Below are 14,154 nucleotides of genomic sequence, written 5' to 3' on the forward strand. Positions count from 1 at the left end.
TATAATACATTTACAGTGTATCCCTGGCAATCAAAGCCATCAATTAGATAAACTTTGAATAACTAATCAATTGAGGAAATACGTTCCTATACATTTAAAAACAAAATAAAATAAATGTATTAAATAAACAAATTTTTAAAAAAATCATACAGTGCTTCTAACATGTGATTAACTTTAAAACTTTTTAACTCTCAGATATTGAATGTACCTGCTGAAAGGGAAAACTGCATGCTAAAAAGACTTGCAGGAATTCTGTGTACATGTACTAAACAGTTTAAGACATTTTAAAAAAAATACCGGGTATACAATTTACATAAATTATTCAAAATACATTCTGTATAGTAATCAATACTGGACATGGAAACAGTACCAAACCTGTGTGGAAAAAAAAAAAGAAGCATATACATGTAATAAAAAGATTTTAACAAAAAAGTCTTATCACATAACAAACTACATATAGGATTCATTCTGTTAAACATTAAGAGGCCAAGTCTTAAAGCCAGCTTTCACTCTGCAAAAGGCATCCGACATAAATAGATGTACTCACTCATACATGTATCTCAATCAACATCAAAATTTTCATTTTAAAATTTTAAAATTAATGTTTAAAGAGAAAACACCTTATACTGGAAATTCATACACTTTGAATTTTTTTTCCATTTAGTTTTTACATTGAGGTTTTAGATTTGTTTTTAAATTTTGCAATTCTGTGCAATTCTAAAGAAAAAAATTAAGGGATTTTATTTATTTTTTTTTTTTAGGTTTAATGGCAATTTAGCAGAAAAGAGAGAACAGATTAAAGTGCTTTCAATGTCAACTAAATGATCTGGTAAAAAAAAATTTGATTAAATTATATAAAAAGACAAAACAAACATACAAAACGAAAATGACAATAGGTTCATGTGTCCAGCACAACAGACGGAATAAAACAAATAGGTTTTGTTCAAAATGACATACATTGTACATAACAAGATCAATGAAACTCAAATCTTAATTTGCAAACATATCAGAATGATAATGAAATAGAGTTTTGATTGAAAAAAAATGTTGGTCATTTAAATATTGGTATATATTATGGTTCTTATATTTATCACAAAAATTCCTACATCTTCCATAATAACTCAGTATAGGGTGGCATTATCATTATACACAGTCATTTAACTCATCAAAACATTCTGTCAACAATTAAGTACAATGATTGATTCAGCTTTTCTTCACATTATGCTGGCAGAGTTTCCAGTAGACACCTTTCTTTGTTAATAATTCTGAGTGGCTCCCTAGTTCTACAACATGTCCTTTATGTATAATGGCGATCTTATCAGCATTCTGAATCGTAGACAGTCTATGTGCGATCACAACACATGTTCGGCCCTCTCTAGCTTTATCTAAGGCCTCTTGAACAATCTGAAAGAAGACGGTGTTCTTGTTTTGAATACGGTACACTTTTTCACAAAATTATAGGTTCTCGGGATGAAACAGTTGTTTGATGAAGTCAAATTATCAGAGATCAGCTTGGTACAACACATCAACTGGGAAATTTATAAACCTCTGTATTCTCTGAATAAATATGTGAACATTTACACTGTTATTAAGATGTACATATCTGAGGTTGTATGACATATATTTAATGCCCGGATTGTCACATACATTCTCTTTGTTTATACCTTGTACATGTTACATATATCTCAAAATTGTTCATCCAGTTACCTGATATTAAATCAAGAGAAAAATATAAAAAATAAAAAAAATTAATATGCTTAGATTGTTACCCTTTCACTCTCAGTATCTAATGCTGATGTGGCTTCATCCAGGAGTAAAATTTTTGGATTTCTGATAAGTGCTCGTGCAATAGCAATTCGCTGTTTCTGACCCCCTGAGAGTTGTGTGCCCTTATCTCCAACATTTGTTTCATAACCCTACAATACAAATGACAATATAAAAAATTAAAATTAATTAATTATACAGTAAAACCTTTGCTACTCTTAATCACTTTTTCTTTGCAAAAACTCTATTTTCGCACAATTACGCGAATCAATGTGCTTCACGAAAATATCATTCTCGTGTATATTATTATATACAGCAGTAACCACAATTTGTGAAAATTTTGTCTCACTAATAAAGAGTAAATGTCTACATCGCGAAAATAAGGTGTCGCTAAAATTTAGTAGCTACAGTATACCAGTAACTTGTTTTTATATGTATAGCGAATTCATTTAAGTATATGTAGCAAATTTACAATTCAGATGGATACACATTTTTCTTCAAACTTTTCTTGTGACTTCAGACTTTGTTCAGGGAAGTATTAAATACATGTGATATCTTAAAGAAATAAAGTTTTCTGTTTAAGTTACATCTTCATTAAGAAAAAAAAGGTGCTTTAGAAAATATTTCAAATTCTAAGATCTTAAATATATTTGTTCTTTTTTTTTCAAAAATTGGATCTTATGGGGGCAAAAAAAGTGTTTACCATACATAGACCTTTGCTATATATCCATGTTCCTACGAAACAAGTTTTATTGTACACATTTGATAATTTTTGCATTTAAGCAATTATACACATGTATGAAAACAAAAACAGAAACATCAATTTTTACAAAGACGAACAAAAGCCAGAGTAGTCCCATGCTGTCATGTACAATGTACCAGTGTTTCAAATTTTGAAAACCAAGGGTCATTTTGTCTCTATTGAAGTAAACTTTTGTTTTATTTACACATTCTATGGATTTGGGTTTCTTGGAGTACACACGTCATTCTAATCTGAGATTCCTCCGACTCTAACCCCTGCTTTTGTATTGTGACATGTGCACATTTCAAAATATAAAAGCAGGGGTTAGAGTCAGAAGAATCTCAGATTAATGTCACTCAAAAGGCAACATCTGAAAGTTGTTTGAACATTTTGTAAAACGGTTCATTAATTTATCTGAACTTCGCTGACCTTTTTATTACAATCTTCAGCCTTTTTGACCAAGCCAAATTGAAATAGATAAGCCAATGTCAGATAAACTTTTTTTAATTCTGAATTCTCATTTTGTTAAGAATAAGTTAGCTTGTTCGAAAATTTTAATAGATTGTTGACATTGATATGCTTTTTGCAATCAATGCCTCTTGGAAATTAAACCGACGACTTATTCCTAGAAACTTCAAATGCAGATTATTTAAACTGGCTCCATTAGAGAACATTTTAAAAATTTGATTTTGTATTTCTTCAGTGTCATGATGATAACTACCCTTTTGTCGATGTTTTAGGGGTAATAAGTAATTTTTATGCGTATATTATGCAGATATTTGCATTGACAGAAACGCTGTGTACATATAGTTTTATGATTCTCAAAATTAAAACCAAACTCACATGAGGTAAGCTTTTAATAAAGCCATGGATGTTCGCATTTCTGGCAGAGCTGATGATTTCATCCATAGGAACCTCTCTGGAGTTATCCCCATATGCTATGTTCTCTGCAATACTGGTGTCGAACAACATGGGTTCTTGTGAAACAATTCCTATTTGTGACCTTAACCAGTTAAGATTCAGTGATTTTAGGTCAAAATTGTCCACCATCTGAAAATCAACTTCAAACATTAAATTTAAGGGTACCTGGAATCTTATGGTTCTTTTGTTTGTAAAATTGCTTCTGCTTTTACAGTGAACTAAATCTCAACAAGATAATTTTAGCTTGCATGTATGAAGTGGAATACTAAATAATTCGTTAACCTAATTATTTCCAGATGCTAGTGTTTTTTTTTTTACTTTTTCTACAAGCAATCCCCCTTAAAGTAGAGAGGTTGAGATTTTAAACTTGTACGTGTACGTGTGTACAAACTTTGACGTTCACGTACACATTGTTTGAAATTTGTCTGTTGAGATTAAATGACGTGTAACATGAACGTGTAGACTGTAATTGTTGTCTCTGTTTCAACTATTTTGTAGTTTTGTGACATTAGTTTGACTTTAGTTAATGAACAAAACATGGTTAAAATAAGTGTTCATGAAACTTAACATCCTAAATAATTAACAATAACAGTTTCACACACAAACTGACAAGTTTTTATTGAAAAAGCTACACGTTTACACCTAGTGGTAGATGCTTTTTTACAATTTGTAGGAACGTGTAGAAAACTTAACAAAAAAACTGATGACGTAATATGCAAGACATTTATGGAATTCCCCTACTAGACGTACCCGTACAGGTACACGTATGAAATCTCAACCTCTCTAGTAGGTTTCACAGAAAAAAAAAATTTTTTGCAAAGCAGCATTTTTTTGGCCCACCACTCACCACTGAGCCACTGCTTGGATCATAAAACCGTTCTACCAGTTGAACAGTGGTGCTTTTACCACAACCACTTGTGCCAACAAGAGCAAAGGTTTCGCCCGGTTTCACAGACAGACTTAAGCCCTCTAAAACTTTCACATCAGGCCGAGAGGGATAGGTAAAGTGGACATCGTTCAGCTCGATTGCTCCAGTGAAGGATTCCTTTAAAAAAATGTTACATCTTTGAAAATGAAGACATCAAAGATAATTTCAATTTGAAAATGTAAAATTTAAAATTAGCAGACAATGGGTTATGATTAAATAAATGCCATGTAAAATGATTTGCATGACTGAACTGAGGAACTGTGATGTGTACATACATTGTACATCATTGAAATTTTGTTTTCATTCAGTTAAAAAAATGGAAAGTACAACTTTTCTTAAAGCTTCACTCCAGGTTCAATTAAGCTCCACCTCATACTTATAATTTACCTGAGGTAAACTAATCAGTCATCATTTCTGGACTTTACAAATGATGAGAGGAAACAAATAAAAATCATTTTTAAATTAGCATTTAATATCCAAGTACTTTTTGTTGTTTTCTCAAGAAATCCCTTACTGGTTTTTCCCCTTCTTCTTTTTTGGCATCAATGACTGGTTCCCTTTCAATGATAGAAAACAATCTGGTTGCTGCTCGCCTTCCCTTTGTAAAATCTGGTGCACTGGAACCGGTTCTTCCAACATGCATCCCACCGAATATGATAGCACCAAATACCCTAAACAGAGACAAAAATTCCAGATACAATAAAACAAAGAAACACTACACTGCAATCAAAACAAGTTCCTCGTCTCTTCCTGTGGAGTATAGCACTTCAAGGTGAGAACAGAAGGAGGTCTTTACCTGAACACATCCTGGAATGCTAGTCCCTGAGTCACTAAATAGGCACCATAGGCAAACGATGCTGCATAGGAGAAGTAGATAATACTCTGGGAAGTGGCAAACACAAGACCAAACAAAGCAGCTCGCTTTATACCTGATCTATTGATAACAAAGCATACATATATGCCAAATATTCAAAGAGAGAGAAACAAAAAAAGTTTCTTTGAATTAAATACTTGAATTTTTTTAATTTCCTTCAAGTACAAAGTTCAGAGTTTTACTGATACATGTACAGCATAATTCCAATAAATAATGTAAACAGCTTATGTAAAACAAACTACAATTTTATTTTATTTTTTCCTTAACTTACTTATAAATGCTGTCAACATGAGCAGAGTACTCGTCAACAAAAGTTTTCTCCCTTGTGAGTGATACGACAGTTCTCACATTGTCTATGGCTTCTGTACACACCTGTTCAATTATAAAGACTTACGAATAATGGCGTACTGTTAGTCACAGAAGTTATTATAAATGCTTCAGGACAAATTGTTTTACATGAATTTAGGAAAATACTTTAAATCATCTTTTATTCACTTGCAGTTGACCTTTATTTTTCTGTAATTATGCAAGACAGTCTGACTGTCTGCTCAAGAAAATATTGTATCTGTGGACATTTGTATAATTAAAGATAATGTAAAAACTGTTACAATAACCAAAATTTGTGAGCTATTTTATCTTCAACATTAATACCAAAAAAATATCCAGTGTTAAGAAAATTTGCCCATCCACAATATTTAAATTAGGTCAATCTTTCTCACCTTTCCAGCTTCTTCCATAGCTTTTTTATCCCCCTTGGCAAAACCAGCCACAAGTTTAGACTGCATGACCCCTACCCCCATCATCAGGGGCATGAAGGCTAGTATGACCAGGGTAAGGTTCCAGCTGTATATAAAGGCCACTATAAGGGCAGTGGTGATGACAGCAATAGATTCCAATACCTGGCCTATTTTTGTTCCTGTGGCCTACAATCAAAAAAAAAAAAAAAACAACATCATTTCATTCACTGACAAATAGTTGGGAAATTGACTTGCAGGCAAAGCAATTCTGTAAAGTAATAATGGCCTTATGACTGAGTAAGGTGAGCCAAGCTCTTATGTCTAGAGACTTGACTATTCATTGAAGAATTTAACTACCAAAGAACAATTAGAAAAATCAGGATTTAAAAATGCAATTTCATATTCTATAAGGTACAATCATTTCAATAATACAGTAGAATGAACTTCAGATCTCAAACTCTTAAATCTTGATTACCATGAATATGTCAAAGTGAATTGGAAGTCCCAACTACTATTTTCATATTGAATTTTAACTTCAACATCTAGAACCTTCTGTTATGATCTCAATGTTTTTTCTTGGTCCTATTGAGTTTGAGATTATGAGGTTGACTGTCTATAAAGAAATATTCAATATGATGAAAAACCTTGGAGTTTACTCTTGGGGTTAATTCTTGGTTATATCTAAGTTTTCATTTCATATAGAAAAATGACCTACCCCTTGAACAAGAGCAGCATCACTAGCTAGTCTTGTGGTCAGGGCACCAACACGATTCTCATGGCTATCAAAGAAGCCTATATCCTTCAAAAGAAAATAAAATTTTCTTAAGTTCTGCAGACATACTCCTTGTACATATAAAATTATTCAAGAACATGTAGTTTATTTACTTTATTGAGTTTCACAGATTTTACCCAATGATTTATGTTAGCTTCATTGGTTTTGATCTGGTCCCAATTCTACAAACCAGACTTGTAGCAGTGGGAGCAAATGAAAACCTATGGGTCTCAACAACAATAATAATTAAATAACAAACACAACCCGTTGCTTCATAAAATTCAACTTATCTCATAATTTTTTTTTTTTTTTTACAATGGGTTCCAATTTTTCAGCGAGTCATTTTGCCAGAGACTAAAACTGAATTATACTGATGGCATTCGCCCCAGGTTTGAACAAAAATTTGTCTTTGTTTCTATAGACAGTCGTATTTAATATATACATGTAGAAGTAGTAACAGTTTTTCATACCTGCCACACTATGGATTTGAATGCCAATTTTCTCATCCTCAATGTTAAATCAGAACCAGCTTTCACAAAGCAAATGGACTGCAAAAGAGAGAAAGAAATATAAGCTTACAATTAGAATCTATTTCATTTATTAATCATAGATTGAACCTGTTTTGAAAAAAACTTAAATTACATTCATGAAAATACAGAAGAGCTCTTATGGTGGACATAGTTGCTAGAAATAAGTTTTCCATAAAGAAAATATCTACTTACTTGTGGATATACAGTCAGGCTTACCTACATCTACTAGCACCTATATCCCTTCTACCCTTCCCAATAATTCTATATGCCACATTATCAAACTTTACTACAAGTACATGTAATTAGATTTCTCATATTTCCCCATCACATAACACTTAATTAAACCCACTCTACCCCTTCCCATCCCCTCCTCCTTCATTCCTTTCTCTATATTTAGGATTGTAAAAGGTGAAGATCACAGTGATCAATCTCATACATCCAGTACACAAAATAAATCAGGAACAAATGACCCCCTGGAAACACCACAGGCGAGATCAGGTGTCACTTGTCTTCTGTCACTTGGCTATTTTCTATCCTTCCCAATTACCTGATCCATTATCCTTTCCAACATTTTTGTCCCACGTAATATGCCCTCTTCCCCATGATGGTCCCTCCCAGTCTATCCCTGCCTGCCCACATGACCCTACTCCTTGCAACTTTCCTCCAATCTATGTTCCTTGCCATATTATCCTTTCAAACTTCTATCCTTGTACCCTCTTTTTATATCCTTCCTTAATCAGACCCTCAATTCTTTCCTAATCCCTGGTTCATAGCCTCCTTTATTTCATTTCTAACCAGTTATTATTCTGTTCTATGACTCCCCTTTGTTCCTGTTATCACTATATAATTAAAACTCTTCCGTTTTTCTTTATTCAAAAGGAAATCATTTTTATAAAAAATACTTGAATTAAGTATTATTTATTTATTACCAAAGTAAGTCTGAGTAATGCAGTAAAGACAGCTACACCCATGACGACGCCAACTAATACGCCAATGATTTCATTCTGTTCATCTACAGTCATTGAAAAAACCTGAAAAATTACAAACACTCAATGAATAGTGAATGACTGAATATAAACACATAAAACAAATTCTGTATTGAATTTCTTTCTTTTCTATAATGATCACTAAAAACATGATACAGTAAAACATGCTTATAGCGAACACACTTATAATGAATTGACATTTATAGCGAAGTGATTTTCATTCACCTTGACTTTAAAATATATTAAACACTTAACGGATATAACAAATTACACATATAACAAAGCAAAATTGTTCATCCCTGGCACTTCATTATAAGCGTGTTTTACTGTACATATATTTTCACTACCTCAAAACATTGACCAACACAAATTAAAACCATTCTACAGCATGTCTTACTTTCAGGAATTCTGCCATCAGAAATGCAAATGCTGGCTGAATAGCCCCCACTATCACAGAACTTATACTGCCTAATGTAATGTATAACCACTCAGGCGAGTTCATCTTCATGATTTTTCCTATCGGAACAAGAGGTATATCATTTTCTGCTTCCTCCTGTCAGTGAGTAAAAAAATAACATCACATATATATAAATGCAAAATTAATGTGTTTATTAATGTAGTTATCAACAATGTATATAGATTCTAAAGTTTCAAACATTTGAACATTTCAATCATACTTGTTGAAATCTGGGATTTTTGTCTTTTTAAAACCCTACTACTACTTTAGAACTGTTCGATAACCAGTGAAAGCTGCATGGAATTTGCTCTGTGCAGGGTTCTTTACAAGTTAATTCCAGAAAAGAAGACTTAAATGTGAAATTTTAAACAGCAAATGATAATACACAACTATAAAAAAAACTGACAAATATCTATCAGAAAAAGTGCCTCAGGTGAGCTAAAAATAACTTGCCTCCTCCCCTTCAGCTTTTCCGTCCGTGACGTCATGATGACTGATGGCACTGTGACCGCTAACTGATGACATCTGTCTATCATATGGCAGACCATTCTGACCTTTGACCTTCTGCATCAAAGCAGCATGTTCGTCTGGTTCCCCTTCATCAAACATTTCATGCTCCAGTTCCTCAACCACTGTTCAATATAAAAAGACGAAAATCATTATGACATTTTCGATTTAGGATAAACTTATAGACATGAAAAAATCTTGATTCATTGTGGTCCTACAACTTTTTCCTATATCTGAAAGATTTTGAATTGCCCCTTCTGGGTAACATTGTGGGAGAATATTTTCTTTTGAATCCGATTCACCCAAAGATGATTAAGGGCAAGTTTGGTCAATATGATGAAGAGACTCCATGGAAAAAATAAGAATTATCGAAAGTTTTAAAATAAGGTCTTTGGTTTACCATTCATGGTCATATTAATCCAACTTACATGTACATGTTGAATATGTTCAAGATCAATTACACTTTGAATTCCCTTTGTAACTTACCATCTTTAGAAAGCAAAAATAAGTCTGATCAATATTTTTTTCAAATACTTTCACAATCAAACTTTACAAGATTGCTGGTTGCCTAGAAATAATCTTCAAAAAAAAAACTTTTCAAATTCAATTAACCTTTATTTATTAGGATCAAAATACTTGTGCTGATTTCTCTATCACAAACTTAAATCTCATGCTTAATTGTCAATTGCTAGTAATCTAAGTGCACTGGCTTCTAAAATGAAGTGCCTCTATTACTCCAGGTAATTTCTTGTACTAGATTCTTTATTGAAGTGCTGCAGATGTTTGCTGTGACAGGGACAGCTGTGTCAAGATTTAATTATTTCTACAACATGCAAATGCAAACATCATGTAGAATATATGACTGCACAAGTGAATCTTCTATAATCATTCACTTTAAGAAAACTAAAGATATATTGCTGAAGTAAAAATTCTTTAAAGTTATCAAATGCAAAATTCTACCTACAATGCAAGAAACATCATTCAATATACCGATTGTGTGTACTTTAATTGTATAAGTGGATGGATGCAAAATATTCCAATTTTCATGCAACATATCCCTGCTTAATTACTTTGCCTCATCAATCAACATTTTTGCCCTTAATAACCATTTCCACATGCTAGACCAACATATACCACATCATCTTCAAAGTACAATGAGAGAACTATTGTTCATGCCAACTTTCGGCACAGTAAATTTAACTTGACATGCAGATTCATATTGCTACAACACATATAGCAGGGGATCGTCAACATAAAGCACAACAGGAGGTTCTCTATATACAATACATTTAATATGGAAAATTGTCAGAAGTAAATCAATTCTAGAGATTTAAGTCCTCTGCTTCAATACAATTGATTTTTCAACTTCTCCAAAGACCGATCTAACTAACGCATATTTTTTAGTTTAACTTTTCAAGGAATTGCATGTTGAATGCATAAGATGTTGTGATATCTAAGGTAAATATTTTTTTTAAAAAATTCTATCAAAAAACTTTATTGTGCAATTTCTTGAATTTATTTCAATCGACAATTTGAGTTAAAACAATTATCAAGAATATTTTATTGGTACATGTACTAATTTTCTAATTACACAGACATCTCTAACAATTTTCCACACTAACAAGCTTTCTTGAAGATTTTATTTAAACTATATCATACCCAGCCATCATGCCATCACAAGCTACAACAAGAAACATAATGTATGAACACTTACCTCGTTCTGTGTTCACCCAGGCCAGATTGTGAAACAAACTAGCTTTAGGTGAACTTTTCCCCAATGAAATTGCAACTAATCAGAAATTCAAAATGAAGTTTAGAAAAAGTCTAACAAAGGAGGTTCAAATTTAAAGTATTTTGTCTAAAGTATTTTATGATCTTTACAGCATTATTGCAATGCCTGGTTTAATCCATCTCAGTCCTATAAATGTTTGATTTTAGTGGATTGAAACATATGGCTTGCATAATTATACTTTTTTTTATTGTGCTTTAAATTTATATAAATGTCAGACCATTTGGTAGAAATCCTAGATAAAAAAAAATGCACTACACTGGAAGAATGAATTAAGTCTTCATGACACAACTGAACTTTCAAAAAAAATGTTGACTGTGCATTTGGTGCATATTTGCAGCCATTTCGAACAATGCATCAGGTATTTCCTTGCTCCAGCCATGACAAGTTTTACGACACAAATAAAAGTTCTCTATTTTAAAACACTTTGCAAACTTTTTACACATACATGTAATAAAAAGATAGGAAATCTAGTTAGTAAGCCTACCCAATTACCAACAAATTTCACTTAAAAGAGGAAAATCAATGACCAATGTGAATGAATATTTGTCATATTTTACAAGAGAGAAGTGAGATCAATGAAATATTTGTGAAGATTATGAATTAAAATGTGAAAATTAAAGATAACATTTCTCATACCTTCTTCTGCCTCTTCGTGACTTTGAGACTGTAAGAAAACACATGACAATTTACACATTTAAATAATTGATGGAAACAAAATTAAGATGTAGTCATATGAATTTGTTTATAAACTGTACTTATGAAATTATTTAAAGCAAAGGACAAATTTGGGGGGGGGGGGGGGGGGAGGGAGAACTATCCAAGATTTCGGGTGTGTGTTTTGTGTGTGTGTGTGTTAGACCAATAATATTTTGATCTCAAAATCAATAGGAGTCTTTTAAAGTCATAAAATATTTCACATAAAATTTCATTTCAAAAGCTGATTCCAGTGGATTTCCTTATTACCTAGCTGGAAAGTTTCTTCAATAATAGGCAAAACTCTTAAAGCAAAAATGATGGAATCGGAATTTCCTGGTAATATGCACATCTACACACTGTGTACTAAATATCTGCAAAATTTAACCAAATTCTGTGCAGCGGTTTAAGAGGAGTTGCGCTGATAAACTGTTCATCTCTATATTCAAGATATGGCCAAATATCTAAATAGAAAAGTGCCAAAATTCCCACAGAAAATAAAGGAATTAGAATTTCCTGGTAATATGCACATCTACACACTGTGTACTAAATATCTGCAAAATTTAACCAAATTCTGTGCAGCGGTTTAAGAGGAGTTGCGCTGACAAACTGTTCATCTCTATATTCAAGATATGGCCAAATATCTAAATAGAAAAGTGCCAAAATTCCCACAGAAAATAAAGGAATTAGAATTTCCTGGTAATATGCACATCTACACATTGTGTACTAAATATCTGCAAAGTTTGACCAAATTCTGTGCAGCGGTTTAAGAGGAGTTGCGCTGACAAACTGTTCATCTCTATATGCAAGATATGGCCAAAAATCTAAGTTGAAAAGTGCCGAAATTCCCAGAAAAATAAAGGAATTGGAATTTCCTGGTAATATGCACATCTACACACTGTGTCCTAAATATCTGCAAAGTTTGACCAAATTCTGTGCAGCGGTTTAAGAGGAGTTGCGCTGACAAACTGTTCATCTTGGCCAAAAATCTAAGTTGAAAAGTGCCGAAATTCCCAGAAAAAATGAAGGAATCAGAATTTCCTGCTTATATGCACATCTACACATCGTGTCCTAAATATCTGCAAAGTCTGACGTAATTCTGTGCTGCGGTTTATGAGGAGTTGCGCTGACAAAAAAACAGGACTGACAGACTGACTTGTTGCGTGGGGTATAAAAATTGTGGCCATGTACATAGTGTAAATTAATACCATATGGAAAAAAAGTACTTGTATAGGAATTTAAACTGACCTGTAAGTTGACCAGTGTGTAATACAGTCCCTTTCTGTCCATTAATTCTTGGTGATTTCCCCTCTCTTGTATTTGACCGTCAGCCATACTGAAGATAACATCAGCGTTCCTCACTGTTGTCAGACGATGAGCTACAACTATAGTTGTCCTGCCTACTTCTGCCTGAAGAAAATGATTATATCATAATTAATCAGGAGCAAGACAACAAAACATAAATCAGAAATCAACAACTATTGTTGTCTTGCCTTCTTCTGTCTGAAGGAAATGACTACATTATTAAAAGGAGCAACTCCGAGCAAAACAACAAAACATAAAGAAATCAACAACTATGGTTGTCCTGCCTACTTCTGTCTGAAGGAAATGATTACATTATAACCAGGAGCAAGACAACAAAACATAGAGAAATCGACAACCATTGTTGTCCTACCTACTTCTGCCTAAAGGACATATTTACATCATTAACAGGAGCAACTCTGAGCAAGACAACAAAACATAAAGAAATCAACAACAATTGTTGTCCTGCCTACTTCTGTCTGAAGGATATATTTACATTATTAACAGGTGCAAGACAATGCAACATAAAGAAATAAACAACTAGCTAGTGTTGTCCTGCCATCTTCTGTCTGAAGGATACATCAACAACAGGATTAATAACAGATGCAAGACAACACAACATGAAGAAATTAGGTATTACTGTTTTAATTAAGTTCATAATGCACTATCAACAATCCTTTGAACAATTTACTAGATATGAGGTGACTAATTATTTCATAATACAATGTAACTTCATGTATTATAAACATGCATATTAATAAAATTATATTTATACTTCAAATCTGTTAAGAATGGTCTAATACATGTACTTATAACAATTGCAATCCCGTATTCAAATCAAACATTTTATTTTCTTTCACTTGTGTTCAACTCTCCTCTGCCTTTACAGGGTTGTGGTTAACTTTTGAAACCTGAGGGGCCATGTGGGCTCCTAACTTTTCAAATTTTATGTGCCCACACTGTTATCCACGGACCCACATTATTTATTAATTTAAAATAACAACAAAAATCCTAAATTTTTCTAATTGATTTTTTTTATTCATAGTATTGATATGTTCGCAGTATATGAATATTTGTCACGTTTTCTCTATTCTAAAAACTTTGATCCGATAATATGTTCATTACATTTAGTAGTGTTTAACTTATAAA

The 14,154-nt window shown here is 32.6% G+C and overlaps 1 protein-coding gene across 1 annotated transcript in view; it reads right to left on the minus strand.

Annotated features, from left to right (window-relative positions):
• Window positions 1-798: 798 nt before the first annotated feature.
• The window catches only part of LOC133194113 (ATP-dependent translocase ABCB1-like), a 32,961-nt gene continuing 19,605 nt past the window's right edge, over window positions 799-14,154 (minus strand). The window contains exons 12-26 of the mRNA XM_061330086.1: window positions 12,952-13,113; window positions 11,647-11,674; window positions 9,165-9,343; window positions 8,652-8,807; window positions 8,198-8,299; window positions 7,209-7,286; window positions 6,682-6,765; window positions 5,949-6,152; window positions 5,501-5,601; window positions 5,152-5,289; window positions 4,870-5,026; window positions 4,275-4,472; window positions 3,350-3,556; window positions 1,770-1,916; window positions 799-1,404 (exon numbers count right to left, since the gene is read on the minus strand). Coding sequence (XP_061186070.1) covers window positions 1,204-1,404; window positions 1,770-1,916; window positions 3,350-3,556; window positions 4,275-4,472; window positions 4,870-5,026; window positions 5,152-5,289; window positions 5,501-5,601; window positions 5,949-6,152; window positions 6,682-6,765; window positions 7,209-7,286; window positions 8,198-8,299; window positions 8,652-8,807; window positions 9,165-9,343; window positions 11,647-11,674; window positions 12,952-13,113 — 2,142 coding nt within the window. The 3' untranslated portion in view covers window positions 799-1,203. The remainder of the gene's footprint in view (window positions 1,405-1,769; window positions 1,917-3,349; window positions 3,557-4,274; window positions 4,473-4,869; window positions 5,027-5,151; window positions 5,290-5,500; window positions 5,602-5,948; window positions 6,153-6,681; window positions 6,766-7,208; window positions 7,287-8,197; window positions 8,300-8,651; window positions 8,808-9,164; window positions 9,344-11,646; window positions 11,675-12,951; window positions 13,114-14,154) is intronic.

The sequence above is a fragment of the Saccostrea echinata genome, unplaced genomic scaffold (genome assembly GCF_033153115.1).
Source record: "Saccostrea echinata isolate AGI-Se365-2 ecotype Australia unplaced genomic scaffold, CSIRO_AGI_Sech_v1 ptg000028l, whole genome shotgun sequence".
NCBI lineage: Eukaryota > Metazoa > Mollusca > Bivalvia > Ostreida > Ostreidae > Saccostrea > Saccostrea echinata.